This window comes from Neopsephotus bourkii, unplaced genomic scaffold (genome assembly GCF_033783945.1).
Source record: "Neopsephotus bourkii isolate Nb327-2 ecotype Australia unplaced genomic scaffold, CSIRO-AGI_Nbou_v1 NB_1707, whole genome shotgun sequence".
In the NCBI taxonomy this organism is placed as follows: Eukaryota; Metazoa; Chordata; class Aves; order Psittaciformes; family Psittacidae; genus Neopsephotus; species Neopsephotus bourkii.
In genome coordinates this window covers 1,716,391-1,733,677 of record NW_026902181.1, presented here as the reverse complement: position 1 = coordinate 1,733,677, position 17,287 = coordinate 1,716,391, and the positions used below count along the sequence as shown (strand labels likewise).

Genomic DNA, 17,287 nt, shown 5'->3' with positions numbered 1-17,287 from the left:
GTACAGAAGGAGCTACATGGATGAGATCAGACACATCTCCACCTTTTCAATCAAAAGCCACAAAGCCCCTTGGGGTGCTGAGGAAAACTTACACCATCAATTTTATAGACAAGAAAAGCAATGTATGGAGATGGCACAAGCACAGCCAGAAATGCCACTTACGGTCTTCACAAACCCAATCTAGCACACCACATGGCAGGCATACCACGTGGCAGGCACACCACACTGAAAAAGTGCAAGGAAGACTGCAGTACCTGTGAAAGCAACGAATGTGTGCCTGGACTGCCCAGCAGTCCAATGGCAAGAAAAGTCAACTGCTCCACAGCACCAGAAGCCATCATTCTTCTCAGTGACTATAAAGCCTTGCACTAAGTGTATTTGAGGGGCATACACCACCACCCCCCTGCCCGTCAATATCACAATTACTTAATATGCAAAATCAAGTTATCAGCAATATTTCTGACAAAACATACAATTTCAAATGACACATCTCAGTAGCAAGCCAGTCTTTAGAACTACAGTTCCTATCACAGATATCCCCCCATAAAACCTTTGCATTAATCATCCTTAGGGATTAATTCCAGCAACTTCTGAAACCCAGATCCTGGCATGGGCTATAATACCACAGAGAAGCCTAAGTACCTATGCTCTGGCAATTCTTTCCAGATCTTGAATTCATCACAATGACTTTCTTCCTCCTCTCACTTCCTCACCTGGCAGTTTCTTAACACTGGAACTATTAACATTTATATCCAGCCAGTATTAATCCACCACATCTCCTCTCACACTCAATGTTGCAAGATGATCTGTCCAGAGATTTGACACTGAAGGATGAAAAACAAATTATCAAATATGGGTGATGTCTCAAGGACAGAAACTTCTTGGGGGACAAAGAAGGATGGAGAGGAAGGTTAAAAGTCCTTTAGCTCACACGCTAACCCTTCTCCCATTCCCTGCCTGCAGCCTATGGGATTGTTTAACATCCATGGTGCACACATCCCAGAACATCACGTGAAAGAAGCAGCAGTTTCTGGCCACCAATTAGATATTTCTAAAGGTATAGAAGAAAAAAAGAAAAAAAAAAAAAAAAAAGGAGTGCCAAGGCATGTACTCCCCCAGCATTCCTGAAGGTATGATGCTTGCTCCTGGTGTCCAGATGTTACCGCTTGTATCTCCGCTCTAATCCCATGAGGTATATTGCTGGAAGTCACCGTCAAGTCTTCATGCAGCAAAAAGAATGTAGATTGGGATCCAGTACGCAGCTGACAACACCCAGAAAGGACATGCCGTTGCCAACATTTGCTTTGCCAAGTTAGATCATATCCTATTTGTATAATGTTTTTTGTTTGTGAGGGTTGTTTTCGGTTTAGGTTGTTTTCATTTGGTGAGGGGAAAGGGGAAAAGTACAATAAAAATATTTCTGTAAAATAGCAGCTAAAAAAAAGGTGCATAGATTAGGTTCTCCTTGTGAAGGACCCTGGGTTGCATGTACAAAAAAGGACTAATGGGGTGGGGGAGGGGAAGTCCCAAAATCCTGAAGCCAAGCACTGCAACAGGAGACAGACTGTCCAAGACCAAACAATATTTAGTCCCATCAAGTCTGTGATTACAGTTTTCCTCATCTACCTCATGAGAGAGATGATCTCACTACCCACTTGTGACCATAAAGTCATAGCTGTGACTCCAGCAATTGAGTTAAGGCAGGAAGGAGCTGAACAACATCGGCCTCGAGTCTTCTGCAGGCCACCGGATGGATGACAAGGTGCCATGACACTGAGAGATGCTATTCAGCTGACCCAGCCTTCTGCCTCCCTCTGAAGGAGGAGGCACTTGTGGGATTTGTGTGCAACTGCGAGCTGACAGGCAGTTTGCTGGCACTACCAACAGCACGTTGTCACATATTTCCCCTTTTTAGTATTTCTTTTTCCCTTTGCAAAGTGTGGTTTCAAGATGAGGAAGCACTTCTTACCAATTATCACCAATGTGACCAAGATGTACCTTGGATTAATAAAAAAGGGTCTGTAGAGAAAAAGTTCAGAACATGGTTAGAGTGATTTTGCTCACATGTCAATCGAGAGTATAACCTGATGCTGACCATACTTCCCACCCGAAGTTCAACATTACCTGCAAAGCTGCACATAAATGTTCTTCTGTTCAAACAGAGCTTTTACTGGAGACCACTGCAAGCCAAGCACATGGTAATCTAAGGTAAGCCAAGAGCAGAACAGGCTCTGTTACACAGCCATGATATTTAGAACAACTGATGTCATATTCCCTCCTTGATAAATATTTAGTTTCTTTGTGAATAGAAGGCCTGGTGTTTTATCCATGCCACAGCCAGTGTTGCATGTGCTTTACATTACAAATACACATGCTTTTAACTCCATCCCACTAGCTAATCTGATTAAAAGTATAAATTCCCTTCTGCAGAAAAGTACATCCCTACCTGGGTGGCACTGCTATTGTGGACCTTATGCACCTCTTCCAGTTGACAAACGGCCCTTGATGAGAAGGAGCAACACTACCTTAATTCCCAAAGCAAAATGTTATTCACTCCAGGAAAAGTTAACATCAGTTTTAGTCTCACAACCCTAACCAGAAAGCTTTCACCAGCTGAGAATATAAAGCCCTTAGATAGCATATATCTTCTTTCAAAATAAAATCAAATAACTTTCCTTTTTTAAAGTTTACCAAGCCCTGTACCATAGAGCCAAGAAGCCACTCAGACAGTTCCTCTCCTCTGTACAAGCAGAACACTCAGTAATGACCCTGGGACGAAGAAAATGGAAGAGATACAGTCACTGTAATAACTTCAATACATCCAATGAAGTGAACCATGACAAAAATAGTCCCCTAAGAAAGATAATAAAACACCTAACACTGTTCAACTCCTAATATGCATGATATTGAAGGATGCCTAGATAAGGTTACAGAAGTGAAGAGTTAGATCCTAAACTAGCTGCACTGGAGCTGCTGACTAGATCCTCACCACCACCACACCATAAGTTTTGGCTTTTTACGAATATAAAAAGATTCCTCTTGCAGCCCAGCAGCACTTGAAAGGCTTCTAGGACATAACCACACACAGTAATATGAAGCACTGGGGTGGTTTTGGATACCGAGATAGAAAGTCTGAACAAGTAATGACCCACTGGAAAATTCATAGCGAGAGATGGAAAGATCTGGTACTCTTCAAACACCTACATGTTCTGACTGTGGCTTTGAAGCAAGCCACAACACCGTCTATTGTAAAGAGCACTGTTCCTGTGGAAACAGTTGCTTAATATTGCTAGAGATGGAGTAAGAATAAATACTATAGGTGTACAGAATTTTGCAACTACCCATTTACTGGTGAAAAAAAAAATATTTAAAATAAAAAAGGTCCTGTTCTGATTGTTGACAGTGAAAAAAAGTAGCAGGCAAAGACAACAAGTAGTTTTGTGCAGCTGAAGTAATCAAAAAAATAATAAATAAAAAAACCCAACCCACATTTCTCAGCAATAAAATTTCATATGCCCAGGACTATTAACATAAGAAGACTGTTTAGTCAAACTAGAAATGAAACACATAACTTATACTGAGAAAATGCTGGTGAGGTTTTTTTGTGGTCAGGAAGATTCCTTCTGAACAATTTTTCAGGAGCCAAGCACAGGGGCACCAGAGGTTGTTTAAAACCAGCAAGCCTCTGTTACTCTTTTCTCACCTAATGTTCTTGTTCAAAACAGGAACAGGCACTTCCAAAATGTTACTAAAATAAGAAGTGGCATTGCTTAAAAATAATGAGTGCTGCACATCCACTGCTGAGGCAAGTCTCTTTGCAGTAAGCTTCTTTATATAGAGAAATAAAACCAGTGACCCCACATTAATCATAAACACTCGTTTCTCTATAACAAAGGGACATGACAAACTAGCAAGGACACATCTGAAACCTTCCAAGATAATATCCACATAAGCCAAAACGTGCAACAACTTTAATGATCATTGCTTTTCTATGAAGAAATCTGCTGAGACCCTACAGCTTACTCTTGACAAAATCATAACAGTGCAATTCTAAAATGAACCACCTGATGGTTTTGGATATAGCTTCAATTCTCCACATTCGGGTTCTTCTAAAATACTGGAGTTCTAAACTTCTTAATTATAAGAACTCTAACCAACAAAGCAGAAGCCAGAAGGTGCACAACCAGTCAAAGGAATTTTTTCTCCTGACACGCAGCACTGAGAACTGAACTGAGTGTGCATTGTGTCTTGTCTGCCCCACAACATGCACACGTCCACAGGCATTTCTACACGGAGTACTAACATCCTGTGCTCCTGCAGATGTGCAGCCACAAGCAGCAACTGCTCACCCAAGACAAGCTAAAAGATGCAGCTTTCAATACCCGTTAAGAAGAGCTTTGGTAACATCAGAGTGAGGCTTTGTACATGTCCAACAGTGATTGTAGTTAACTGCTGGGAAGAGCACAGGCTTGATTAGGAACTGTTAAATCATTAACCGAGTTCCTCAGTACACATATAATAAAGGAAAAAGCCATCTTGGTACCAAGCTTTTATCAAAAGGAGATTACTGCCCCCAGCTCCCCTCCCCACCCCCCAAAGTTTCCTCCCCTTTTCTTCCGGCTGTCACCCCTCTGCAAAGGCAGCAGAATGGATGCTGCTTTCGCACAACTCCAGAACCACAGTTCACAGCCCACCACATTAACTCACTCGGCCTTTGTTTTATTTAGCAAGCTCAGCTGCGAAATGGGGTAGGTGAGAAGCAGAGACACAAGGAGAAAGCACTCTGCCTCTCCTGCTGCACAGAGAATGCCCATAGGGCAGAGGAGGGCAAGAAACTGATGGGTATCCTCCTAGATCTGCCCTGTGCAAGCTGCCAGAGCTCACAAGACACTGCTGAAAAAGTATTCCACCATGGTTAAACACAAACCCCATTCCTACTCTGCACGGCTTTGCAAGCATTGGCCCAAATAAAAAGGGTTTCATAGCAGCACATGAAAGTATTTTATCTACAAGAGGCTGAAAACCATTCTATGAGGATGTGCAGATTGCCTTAATTTTTGATGTGTTATTCCTGAGCTAGGCAGACACTCCAGAATACAAGTTTGCTCTCCATTTCAATGCTGTCACTCCAAGACAATGGCAAGCCCTAATGATTTGGATACAGTGAGTCCTCACCTGCAGAGTCAGCACCGTAACAGTACACACAGGGATCCCACTGTCCTTCAGGTAGAGCTAGAGTTCCTAGCCTCAACCTAAAGAAATCAGGAACATACAAGAGAAACCATATCTGCTTCTGTAACACTGCTGCCCATTTCTTTTGCCTGCACCATACCCCTTTTGCCCCTCAAAGGCAAAGAATAAGCACCTACTATCTGGGCTCACTAGTGTGCTAGAACTTGCCCCTTTCATGTGGACCTGAGCCCAATGAATCTGATGCTCTTCTAGGCTCACACCAAAATCCATTCAGATTTCACAAAGGAAAGTGAAAACATCATCTTTATTGGCAAGACAGGCTAAATACTACTTGAGCTAATTATTTAAAAATGTGGTAAAAATTATTTACTATCATTAAGTACTGATGGGGTTATCATAATAGGGGCTAATTTCTGAGAGGAAGATGGCTTATCCTAACATAGCTGGGTTTCTAGGCAATTTTGCTCCACTACAAAATGAGAACAGTTTAGTTGCTTGTATAGAAGATGCCAAACCACCACAATTCCACGCCACTGCGTTAAAGAAGACTTAAACCAGCATTTTTGATTAGCATATGTCTGAAAGCTACTATATCATGCAGAAACAAGAGGCTGAAACTTCTAAGGGAAACTGACTGTAGGGTCGTTTCCAGCAATCTCCCAAGAAGTTGCCCTCTCTCACATCCACTCTTGTGAGCAATTTTTATGGAAATACCCAAAGCTCCTATACTGGACTTTTTACTGTTACCTAAGCAAACGTTATCTACAAAGTGAGAGGCATAGGGTTCCATCTTGCAAAAACTGATCATCAAAAGCAATGCTCCTACAAAGCCCTATTAAGAAATGGAGGACCACCCTACACATTTGACACCACTGTAGGTTTTGTGTGAAATGGTGCGTTATGAGTATCTTTGACAAGAAATCCCACCATGGATTTAGACCACAGAGGAACATTTTCCTCACACGGTTATATTTTCTTGAAGGCACATGAGCAAACAGCCTTACAGAATAAATTTTCATTGAATATATTAACATTAGATGCCTCAGTCTGTGAATGACCTAGATAATAAACTCATTGCACAGAAGCCAATTCCTTCCTCTTTCTCAAAGCTCCACAAGCACTCACTGTACTCAATAAATTATGTACAACCCAGCTATCATTATAAACCCTTGTTGCATGCAAGGAAGGGGAAAGAAATGTGTCCAGTTCTGCTCCTAATTAGATCAGTGCAAAACTGTCTGCATAACCCCATTGATGCTGTTGGGAATACACTGATGTAAACCTTGCAAACAAAAGCAGAGGCAAGAACCAGACCCCTGCTCTGCTGAAATCTCACACAAGACACATGCAAAGCTTTATAGAGTGACATTTTACAATAACAAAGGAGAAGGATAACTTTCACATCAATGTTACAAAAAATAGATACCAGAAAGTAGCGAGGTACAGAGAGCACCTTCTCAGGGAGTGTGCCAGAGTTTACATGGGAAGGGTAAGAATTGGGCCCCACTTCAAGAAAGATTTCTCTCCCTCTCCTTGAGATTTAAAGCATTTAAATTTTAAAAGAATTGAAGGCAACAATATAGAAGAAAACATTAAGTAAACCAAGCTATAGGTTTCACTACTTAGAACAAGGTATTTTTCCTCCATTCTTCAGCTGCAGGAAAAAAACCCCAACAAGCTATATGGCCTTGTTTGTCAAAAAAAAAAAAAAAAAAAAGCAGGACAAAGTAGCAATTAAAACAGGATAAGCTTGTCTTTCAGTAGTTGTTCTTGATCTAGACGACCTTCATTATTCTGAAGGAACTTAGCCCAGAATTGAATACATTTAGTACAGGGTGAGCACACTGACCAGTCTAGGCAGACAGAATCACCTGAGAAACTAATCTGCACGTAGAAAAGCCAACTCCAGTGCTATCAGAGACAGCATTTATTTGCAATCACTTTATCAGATAAAAGCACTCAGGAGTACAGACATCCCATGCTTATTTTTACTGTCATAGTAAAACTATCACCCTCTTTCCTATGCAGACCGTAGAGCCAGCCAGCTCCAGCAAACTGACAAAACCCTAAATGACCTTTCTGACAGCTCACATCTCTCTCTGACTCACACCTATAGCACTCAGCGTAGTTATGACTGGTGCCTGCTCGAACCTTCTACAGCATCTACAAAACTGTGAATGATGGCAAATATTTCCTATCCAAAACCAATAAAATGGTTCCCAAACTAAGACTCCATTGCTACCATAGAAAATACTAAAGCAAGTGAAGATCACAGAATCACAAAATTATTTCGATTGGAGGGACCTTAGAGATCATCTAGTCCCAAGCCCCTGCCATGGGCAGGGACACCTTCCACTAGACCAGGTTGCTCAAACCCACGTCCAACCTGGCCTTGAACACCACCAGGGACAGGGCAGCCACAGCTTCTCTGAGCAACCTGTGCCAGTGCCTTACCACCCTCACAGTGAAGAATATCTTCCTAATATCTAATCTAGATCTACCCACTTTCAGCTGTACATGAAGATGTATACAAAGACTTTAATTTAGAAGTGACACCTTGCTTACACAACACAGTAAAGTTAAAATTTAATTTACCCAAGAGAAAAAACACAAAATACTATGTTAAAATGGGACTAATGACAAAGATCTAAGAAAAAAGTAAGAAACAAGCAAAGGCAAAACAGAAACCACAAAGCAGGTCAGAGAGAGGGCTAGACACCAAAAATGCTGTAGGCAGGCATGAGCTGCTTTTTCAGACCAAATCAGGCCAGTTGACAAGTCAAAATCCTGCCTCTGAGGATGGCTGATACTAAATATATGAGACAAAGGCAAGAAAAACACCTCAGCGTTCAGATATGGAACTGCCATCTGTCAGACTGTCAGTATAATTCTGTTAGGTGTAATGTCCTGGGATGGCATAGATATGCACGCTGTTTCTCACACTCGCTCCCTTGCCTTCATCTGAGTGGTTACAGGGCTCTGCTGACCTCTCAAATGATTTCACATTGCAAATTATTTTATCAATTCTTTTATTTATTTTTTTTTTTTAACACACAGCAGACACGCAATACGCATACACCAAATAACACGTTTAAAAGTATCTCCTGCATGGGTGTTTTTTCCTCCTCTACTCCTGTCGACAGAAATACTTGTACTGCAATAAAAGTAAGAAAGTAAAATAAACTTCCACTAAAGCCTACACAGCATTGTCATGTTGGTTAAAATAACAGAGTAAGTCATCTATCTCCCATCTCACAAACTGAAGTCAGCTACCAAAGCTGCTCAACTTTTATTTCTGTGCCAGTTCTTCATCTCCTGTCTTTCAACAGCAAGGAGACCTCTCCTGGAAGGAGTCTGGAGAGTTGCCACGGTATCACTGATACAAATACAATCAACTCACCCATGAAACTCAATCCTTATGAAACTTGGCAGATAAACAGCAAGAATAAGTCTTTATGTAATGTCATCTACAGGTTCACACTCCCCTCCCTCCTCCCCTGCCAACATTTTTTTGTTTTGGCAAAGCTTGTTGTAACTACACTCAGTGCACCCGAAGGGCAGGTCTACACTGTATAATGGAGCACAGAAATTCCCACCCAGCAACCAGAAGGCACAGCAGACAAGCTGAAATCTTATTCCACACCTGAAGTTCCAAATACCCTGCATATGAACAGCCCTGGGCTGCTACCCTTCCCAGGCTGGGCTTCATGGCTTGCAAGGTGACACTCAGAGGAGACAACCTGGATGTAGCAACCATCTGTCACACAGACAAGTCATAGGCAGACCCTGTCTGCAGCAGATGGTACTCTCCATCTCAAGGGCTGCATTCTTCCATCGGGACACTGATGATGGTTGGCTAGAGAATACAAGTCTTTCTGAAGATGCAGTGGGTCCCACAAGGAAGACAGTGGCTGAAAACAAGCTGGCAGATGCCAGAGCAACTCTGCCTGCAACCTGCTCCCTGCCCCACATCTGAGGAGCCCCAGGGAAGAGCAAAGCAGAGAGCTGACCATCAGCCGGTAAAACTGCTCTGGCAGGCCTGTGGGATAGATCTGGTCATCGATTAGATGCCTCCAGTCTAGTATAGCAAGGGCACAGGGGCACACAAGGCCTCACTGGGGGAGTCAAAAAGCTATTTTTTTCCATCACCTTCGCCCAGCACAGACACCGAGATTTAGTGCTGAATGTCAATAACACCAGAATTGCTGAGGAACGCTTGCTCTCACACAGCACCGCACTAATTCAATGAAACCTGGCTTCATAATGCTGGCTTTTGAAATAAAGCATGATGGTTTCTTTAGCAATTGACTTCCCTGAGAGAATATCTCATGATATCAAAGAATAAAAAATGTTGGCATTGCAGAAATGTGAGTAATTCATCTGGCTTACTCTAGATGGCTCAGCAACATTAACTGGATGCTTCAGGATGCACTTTATTTTAGACATACATTTGATATCCTTGATATAATTATAAAGCAAGTCCCCTCACAACCAGCCACAGCTTCTTGTACCAGCACATGGGCATGGCTTGGGAGAGGAACAACTGCCTGGTGAGCTCTGCCAAGACACGACGCCAGGTTAGTTATCCAGGACTCCAGCCTGGTTCACTACACGGCCCCACAAGTAATGCAGGGGCGGAATAAGCAATCAGAACAAAGATTGCTCACTGTCTCCAGAAGAAATTAAGTCTGCAGCACGGTTTGACACATATTAACTGTGTGCCTAAATAGGCTGAGATTCGGGAGGCAAGGAGACACGATGCCTGATCCAGAACCCTTTACAAAAGCCTCCAGCAACTCATTTCACTGATAACCTTCTGGTCATGTTTTTCTCCATGGTTACAAAAAAGGTCCCCGGTTTCTTGATTGTATTAGCAAAGCACATTAGCTACAATCAAGCCTAAAACATCAAAGGAGCTTTAATAATTTGCAAAGAAAGGGTGAGAGTTTTATTCACTTCAGTAAGGGATATGCTTTTCATACTGAATTATGGGGAAAATCAGTAGACTTTCTAATGGCATTTCAATAGCTTGAACAGCCCCCTTGGTACTCTTTTCTGCAGGGCTTATTGCCTAAAAATGCTCAAAATGGCCCAAAACCAGTCATTACTCAGAAAATTCTCCAAACAGAAAGCCTCGGACAGCCTGGGTGAGATGTATTTCTCCAGAAAGGCCTGTGGTAAAAGCTAAATATAAAACACAGAGTGAGGCGAGGCCTGCAGGGTGCGGAGAGCAGGGATGGCGACAGAGCTTCCTGAGGTACTGGGCTCACTTGTGCTGCAGTCACCCTGATGGCCTCCTCCTCCACACCACACCTCACACCACACCACGGCTGGGGCACAGGTCTGCAAACACCCTCAGGAGCTGCTTCTGCCATGACTATCGCTGCTGAAAGAGACTCAGGCATCAGCTCCTGGCCTGCCCTCTCCTTCTGACTGCGGCTTGCAGGTAGTTCAGTGGCAACACCCCAGAGCAGAGGCAGCAGAGAAATAGGTAATCTGGCACCAAAGTCACCCTGCACCCAGCAACCACATTAGCAGGGGCTTTGAGTCCAGAAAACCCTGTGTGACTGCACGACCTGCAGCCTCTCCCAGCCACCCTCTCTGCCCCACTGGAGAGCTGAAGCATGATGCATGGACAGGCAGGCAAAGGCAGCATGGGTTGACAGGTCAAACGTACGCAGAGCAGACCAGGCTCCAGCTGGAAACATTCATACCTACCATGCTGCAGACCAGAGGGCCTGGGTACCTCTCAGCTGCATTTGGGTTGACCTTCAGCTTGGCAGCTGCCTGCAGCCAGGGAAAGCAGTGTGGTGGAACTTGCACAGCCTATCCCAAACTGCAGTGAGGGGAAAGCATGCTTGCCTCCTGTACACCTCTCCGGTGTTCTCAGAGCCCTTCCCAGCTCCAACAGCATCAAAGCAACAGTTCTCAAGGTGTACCTGCAGAAGAAACAGGCTAAGGAACACACTAAGAAGCCAGTACCGCAGCAGGACCAGGCACCTAGCTGTCTGAAGGACAGCAAAACTCATGTCCTGCTGTATCCAGTTGGAAGCCACGGCATGAACCCCAGTCCCACAGGCCCCTACTGGCATCCCAGCAGCTCCAGGCCCTGGAAACTGGCTTTCTGCATTCTTTAACCAAATCTTTCCAACCTAACACACACACATTTTCTCCAAGGATGTTCACAGCTGCCAGACTGGCTGTTTACTGGGGAGTAAGCATGCAGCTCTTTGTGACACAGTCATCTCTAGTTGTCCTCACCTGCCTTGATCAGTAAAACTGTTATTAGCGTCCCACACCCCAGGATTATTTAATACCTCACAAATAGCAAAAATATTTCCTTCATGTATTTATGACAGCCTTTATTTCAGACTGCAGGGCACTCTCAGACAGCTTTGGTGCACGGGACTCTGCTATCATTCTGGACAGTTTTGTTTGTAGGGCCAAAGGACAGCTGCTTGCTAAGGGAAAGCACAGAAGCCAAAATTCTGGTAGTTTTCAAAAAACATCCTATCTCCTGCGGTGGGTGTTTCTCTCTACTAGTCCATGTTGTAATGCAACATAACAACTCCATATCTGCAATAATAATTACAGAAACAAAACTGATCAAGAAATAGGAAAGGAGCTTAGTTTGCTCAAGCCTAGTTTGCAATTGATATGCAAAGTGACTTTCACTCAGATCAGAGATCTGCACAACGTACTTGTTTGTTACATGCACGGAAACAGAAATGACATGGACATACTGCTGTTGCTTCCTATCTCAGCCTGCTACTGACCTGTGGAAGGAGACATCATTCACTCCTGTGCTAAAAACCGCGGTCCATATCTTCAGGTGGGCACAGGCTGATGCAGACACAAAATACTGCTTCACAAAATCCTCTGTCAAGACCTATACCCTATTTGTGGCTTCCTGATGCAAGCTGCACACACCTGGAAAATACACTGCAGTGAAGCAGGACCCAAAACAAGAAACAACTATATTGTATTTGACCTGCAGCACTGTGGCTCTCTGCCAAGGTCACAATGCTCTGGTGAAGAAATTGCATTCTCCTTTAACTCTTCAATTTAATGTTCAATATATACAATTGCACATAGACATGGGTAAAACACAATTATTTCTGCCTTAACAAAGAAAAAGTCACAGGAAAAGATAAAGGCAAAAAGAGCTCAAGTTAAAGAATGCATGAGAATTATCTGTATTAATCTCTCCCTGCACACATGAGCAAATGATAACAAACTCATCAGGAAGTTGTGATTGGCTCATTAATCTTCTAGTCCATCTGTAATGTAATTTCCTTCAGTATACTCTGATAATTCGCTACTTCAAGATCACAGTTTAACTCCTTGTTAAAATCATAGAAATTATGACATCCCTACCCAGGGATTAATAATTTTTACAATAATTATTAAATAATTCCCTAGTCACAGTGCAATTTAGTATCTGTAAATAGTGTTTCCCCAAGCTTAAAAATTACCTCAGCTACTAAGTAAAACTCATAGGAATAATCCTATGTATTGTAAATGTCTCCCTTTTCGATTACAACTCAGTACTCTGAATTACTCACATTGTTTCACTGACATATGACTGCTTCCTATACTGCACTGGGAGACAGTTAAAGAGAAGATAGGACCTTTTAAAGATGCATTTGCAGAGTAAAAAGACCTTAGCACATGCTAGCGCAAAATTAAGCTTTAAAAGACAAGTTTCAACCCTGATGTAAATCGTAACACAACAGTTCTCAGACAACAGCCAGCTTAATTCTCTACTGCACTGCACCTGGCTGGGTCATGCGCACCTATGTAAAATGCTACCATTCAGGTTTGCACAATTTCACACCCACACTGGAAAATGCCTACCAGAAAGAACACAATACCAGGGAGAACGCTCCCAGTTTTAACTACATTAAAGCATCCTCAAGGCAAGATGGCATTTAATGGACAATATTAATAAAAACTACAGCTCTGCGACTTGACAAGTAAATATAAGACATGTGAAACAAAGAGGCAAATCTTTAAGTTTATAAGCTCTTATGGATTTGATCTGTGTAAAATTAGTCAAATGTGTTTAACAAGCAAGATGCAACTTAAAAAATATCCAGACCATGCTAACATGTTTACTAAAAAGACTTCAGAAAATAATCAGAATGTTTAGAAGAAAAAGGGTCAGTTTTGAAGAGTCTCTGGAACATGGATTTTCATGCAAATCATGAACAGAGAACTCTGTCCCAGTAGCCAGTGGGATGAGTCAGGTGTGGAAGCATTACTGATGAGACAGTTCATGTCCATACACTTACTCATCTGCATAATTGTTTGGGGTCATAATTGCAGAGATGTACCTGCAAGTCACGCTTACACACCAGCTGCTCCTACTTGCCTATCGCTGATACTTCCTACAGTTGTCACAAGAGGTGGTGACCAATGTTACAGCTAATCTCTTTTTTTCTTCAGCAGGAGAAAATCCACGTTCATAGAATAGTTAGGATTGGAAAAGACCTTAGGATCATCTAGTTCAAATCCCCCTGCCATGGGCAGGGACACCTCACGCTAAACCATGTCACCCAAGACTCCGTCCAATCTGGCCTTGAACACTGCCAGGGATGGAGCATTCACATCTTCTTTGGGCAACCCATTCCAGTGCCTCACCACCCTTACAGGAAAGAATTTCCTCCTTATATCCAATCTAAACTTCCCCTCTTTAAGTTTTAACCCGTTACCCCTTGTCCTATCACTACAGTCCTTAATGAATAGTCCCTCCCCAGCATCCTTATAGGCCCCCTAAACATAAACAGAGCAGCATGAGCCTGGGAGCTTAATGCCAAAACATTCAGGCCAGTGTGTGTGAGCTGAGGAACTGTTCCAGGTAATCCCTGGCAGCTCAGCAATCTGGAGAATAGTTGAAGGACCAGAGGCAGCCAGCTCCCCTGCCCTGCTTGGCCATTATCAATCCAAGGAGCATTTGGAGGTTACTTGTTGTCCTTGTCTCTGAAAAGTGAATGTAAATATCATGCACAGCCACATAAGTATAGACCAGGTTAAACTTCAAGGATTCACCAATTCTCCCCTCAGTCCATTCACTCCTTCCTTGCCTACATGTGCTTTAGCTTTGGGGATGGAAAAAGGGCAGTATGAAGAATTTTGGAGTGGAGGTGTTGCAAATTATCTACAAACCCCTTGTGCTGTCTTGTATCATACCAGCAGTTCCTGAACCTTCGGTTACTACAAATCAGCATTCCATATCCTTCTGATTACACAAAACTCCATGACAGCCTTGCTGGATATGTCAAGACATCTAAATTATCAGGGCAAGATGTTGTTCCCTCTCATCATGTGATCCTGGATGCACACTATGGAAGATGCTAACGAAGCAAGCCAAAAGGGAGAGGAGAAAGGGAATAGAATATGAATGCTTGCTTACTTCCCACTAAATCCACCCCAGTTGTAATATTTAGACATTAACTGAAAAGAAGAGAAGCAGCTCTGTCTACATCCCCAGATACAGCATCAGTTTACAGCAGTCAAGCTGAAAAGAATCACCAATTTCCCACCCCACTGCACCCATCAATTCACAGGTACAGGAGTTCATAAAACACAAGCCTAACCAGCAGGGATAAAAAAACTTTTCCCTCACCAAAAAAACAAACAAGCGTTTCAGGCCATCTGTCTTAAAAATCAGCACTACAGGATGGGCGAAATGAAAGAAACAGTGGGTCCCTGGACATGCATGCATCCACACCAGAGGCAATACTATTACAGATATTTTGGCAATGTAAATAAGGCCACCACCTTTGCAACAGAGCAGCCCAATCCCATGTGTGGCCAGGACTCCAGCCTCCCAGGAGGACAGGGCTTCTCTCAGGAGCAAACACCTCCAGCAAATCAAACACAAAGAAAACCCTCAAAACCACAGCTCTCTATCCTGAGCCCACTCCTTTGCCCTGGCCCATAGGGCTCCATTCTGTATTTAAAACTGCTTTAGCACAAGCCCCAGGACCAGTTTCTCTCCAGCAGCACAGCTAGCCTGGGAATCAGGGTATGCACACACTGAGCAAACCTTTGTCAACTCTGCTCTGGCTGTGCTGTCAGGAGCAACACCCGAGCTAACTTGTTTGAGGCTAGCTTAGATCCCTCCACCTGACACAAAATCACACCAGTCACTGCCTGAGAGGGACCACCTTGAGTGCATGAACCTCAGGCCTATCTACAGGGTATGCAAGTACACCATAAGAAGAAAACAAAAGAAAGGAACAGTACCAACATACACCAATTAATCCTGCAACTGGTATTTCCCTATAACCACCTCAGAGGCGCAGTATCACATCTCAGTCACAGACACCAGCTGAGAACAGAAAGCACCAGCATTCTCCCCAGTGACATGATCAAGATGCTTATCTGTTCTCTACAGTGTCAGCTCTCTTTCCTCCACATGTGATTTTATTGTGGAGGTTACCTGACCATGCATGCTGAACTTCTTGGCCTTAAAAAGCTAATACCAATCTTAACCCTTGGAAATTCTCAGCTCTCCTCCACCTTCTCTACCAGAAGAAATATCCTTTTTGTCTCCCGTTTTAACTTAACACTTACAGACAACTTTCTGGATCAATACAATCACTTCCTCCTCCTTTACAGTAGCAAAAACAAAGGTGCAACTTTAAAGCTAGTACTATTCCTTTCACTTACCATTAGGACTAAGACATAAATGAGGTTCTCTGGACCAGATGCAAGTGACACCTACTTGGAAATAGCCAACAACTATCTGTAAGTGAAACTGTTCAACCAGTGCAGCAGCAGACATAATAGACATAAGACTATTCCTGCCATTCTGTTAAGAAGTCAAAGAAACTTACATTCACGCATCAAACAATTGTGCAAGCATGCATAGATCTGAACAGAAATACATCCAACCCTAGGTATTTAAGTTTCCAAGTACGTCTCTGCATGCTAAGCAAAAGAACAAAGGTACATCATCATCATGTAAGTCTACAGGTGTACTTTGATGGTTATGTATTATGAGTCTCTCTCTACTAGTCTACAAAGGGAGAGAATTCACATCCCTCAGCTACAGGGTCTTGACCCTCAAACTATGACAGCCAAGACTTCTTGTACTTAGGGCTCCAAAATGCATCAGCTGAAATAGCAGTCTAAATAGCAGGCTAAACAAGTCTAAAGCATAAGGGCACAAACAGATGCATGAAAGCTTGCTTGTGTAAATGAGACACACACACCGAGCCACATGCATCTGCAGCACAGACGTGCAAGGACAAGCCCCAGCTCTGCAAATACCCTTCGAGCGCATTCATTCATTCAGAGGAGCCCAGCTCCAGTTTCCCTCAAGACGGGTACTCACCCAGCCTTCAAAGCTGTCACTGGGACCCGCGGAGCGCAAGAGGTCCTGGAAGTGCAAGGTGCAGTTGGCCACAAAGTCATCGTAGCCTATGGGGGTGTCGTGGAAGACGGACAGCTCAATCTGATGGCCGTCACTAACCGTGGTGGAGAACTCCTCGTTGTAGGTGGGTTTGTTCGTCTTCTGCTTGGTGCTGGTCTGCCCGACGCGCACCTGGTCCACGCTGACAGTGACATAAGGGTCCAAGAGCTGGTACCCCTTGCGGAAGAGCGAGTGCCGGAGGGACCAGCGGGTGGGCTGCAGTCCCACCGCTTCCCCGATCCGCACCTTCAGGTACCCGTTGAACTTCATGGCTCCGGACATGGCCGCCCCCCCGGGGCGCCCAGAGGAGAGCCCGAAGCCAGCCCCCGATTCCGCCGAGCCTGCAGCCAGCCCCGCCGTGCCTCTTCAGGGGGCCGGGTGGCGGCGGCGCGCCCGCCCCCGGGCCATGCCGGGGCCCCGGAACCGCCGCCCCCCTGCACCGCCCACCTCCCGCGGCAGCGGGCACCGCTCCGCCGCCCAGCCCCGCGCCGCCGCTGCGCCCGGTCTGGGCCTCTGCTGCCGAGGAGCAGCGGCTCGGCTCAGCGCAGCGAGGGACACCTGGGGCGTGGGACGGCGCCGGGCGGGGAGGAGCCGCGAGGGCGGGCGCGGGGTGCGGAGCGGGCGGGATGGGCTCGGATCGGCACGGCCCGGGCTGGCCCGGCAGCGCCCCCG

The 17,287-nt window shown here is 44.4% G+C and overlaps 1 protein-coding gene across 1 annotated transcript in view; it reads right to left on the bottom strand.

Annotated features, from left to right (window-relative positions):
- Positions 1-17,044, bottom strand: part of PRKCH (protein kinase C eta) — a 115,463-nt gene extending 98,419 nt beyond the window's left edge. The window contains exon 1 of the mRNA XM_061376168.1: positions 16,538-17,044. Coding sequence (XP_061232152.1) covers positions 16,538-16,897 — 360 coding nt within the window. The 5' untranslated portion in view covers positions 16,898-17,044. The remainder of the gene's footprint in view (positions 1-16,537) is intronic.
- Positions 17,045-17,287: the final 243 nt, after the last annotated feature.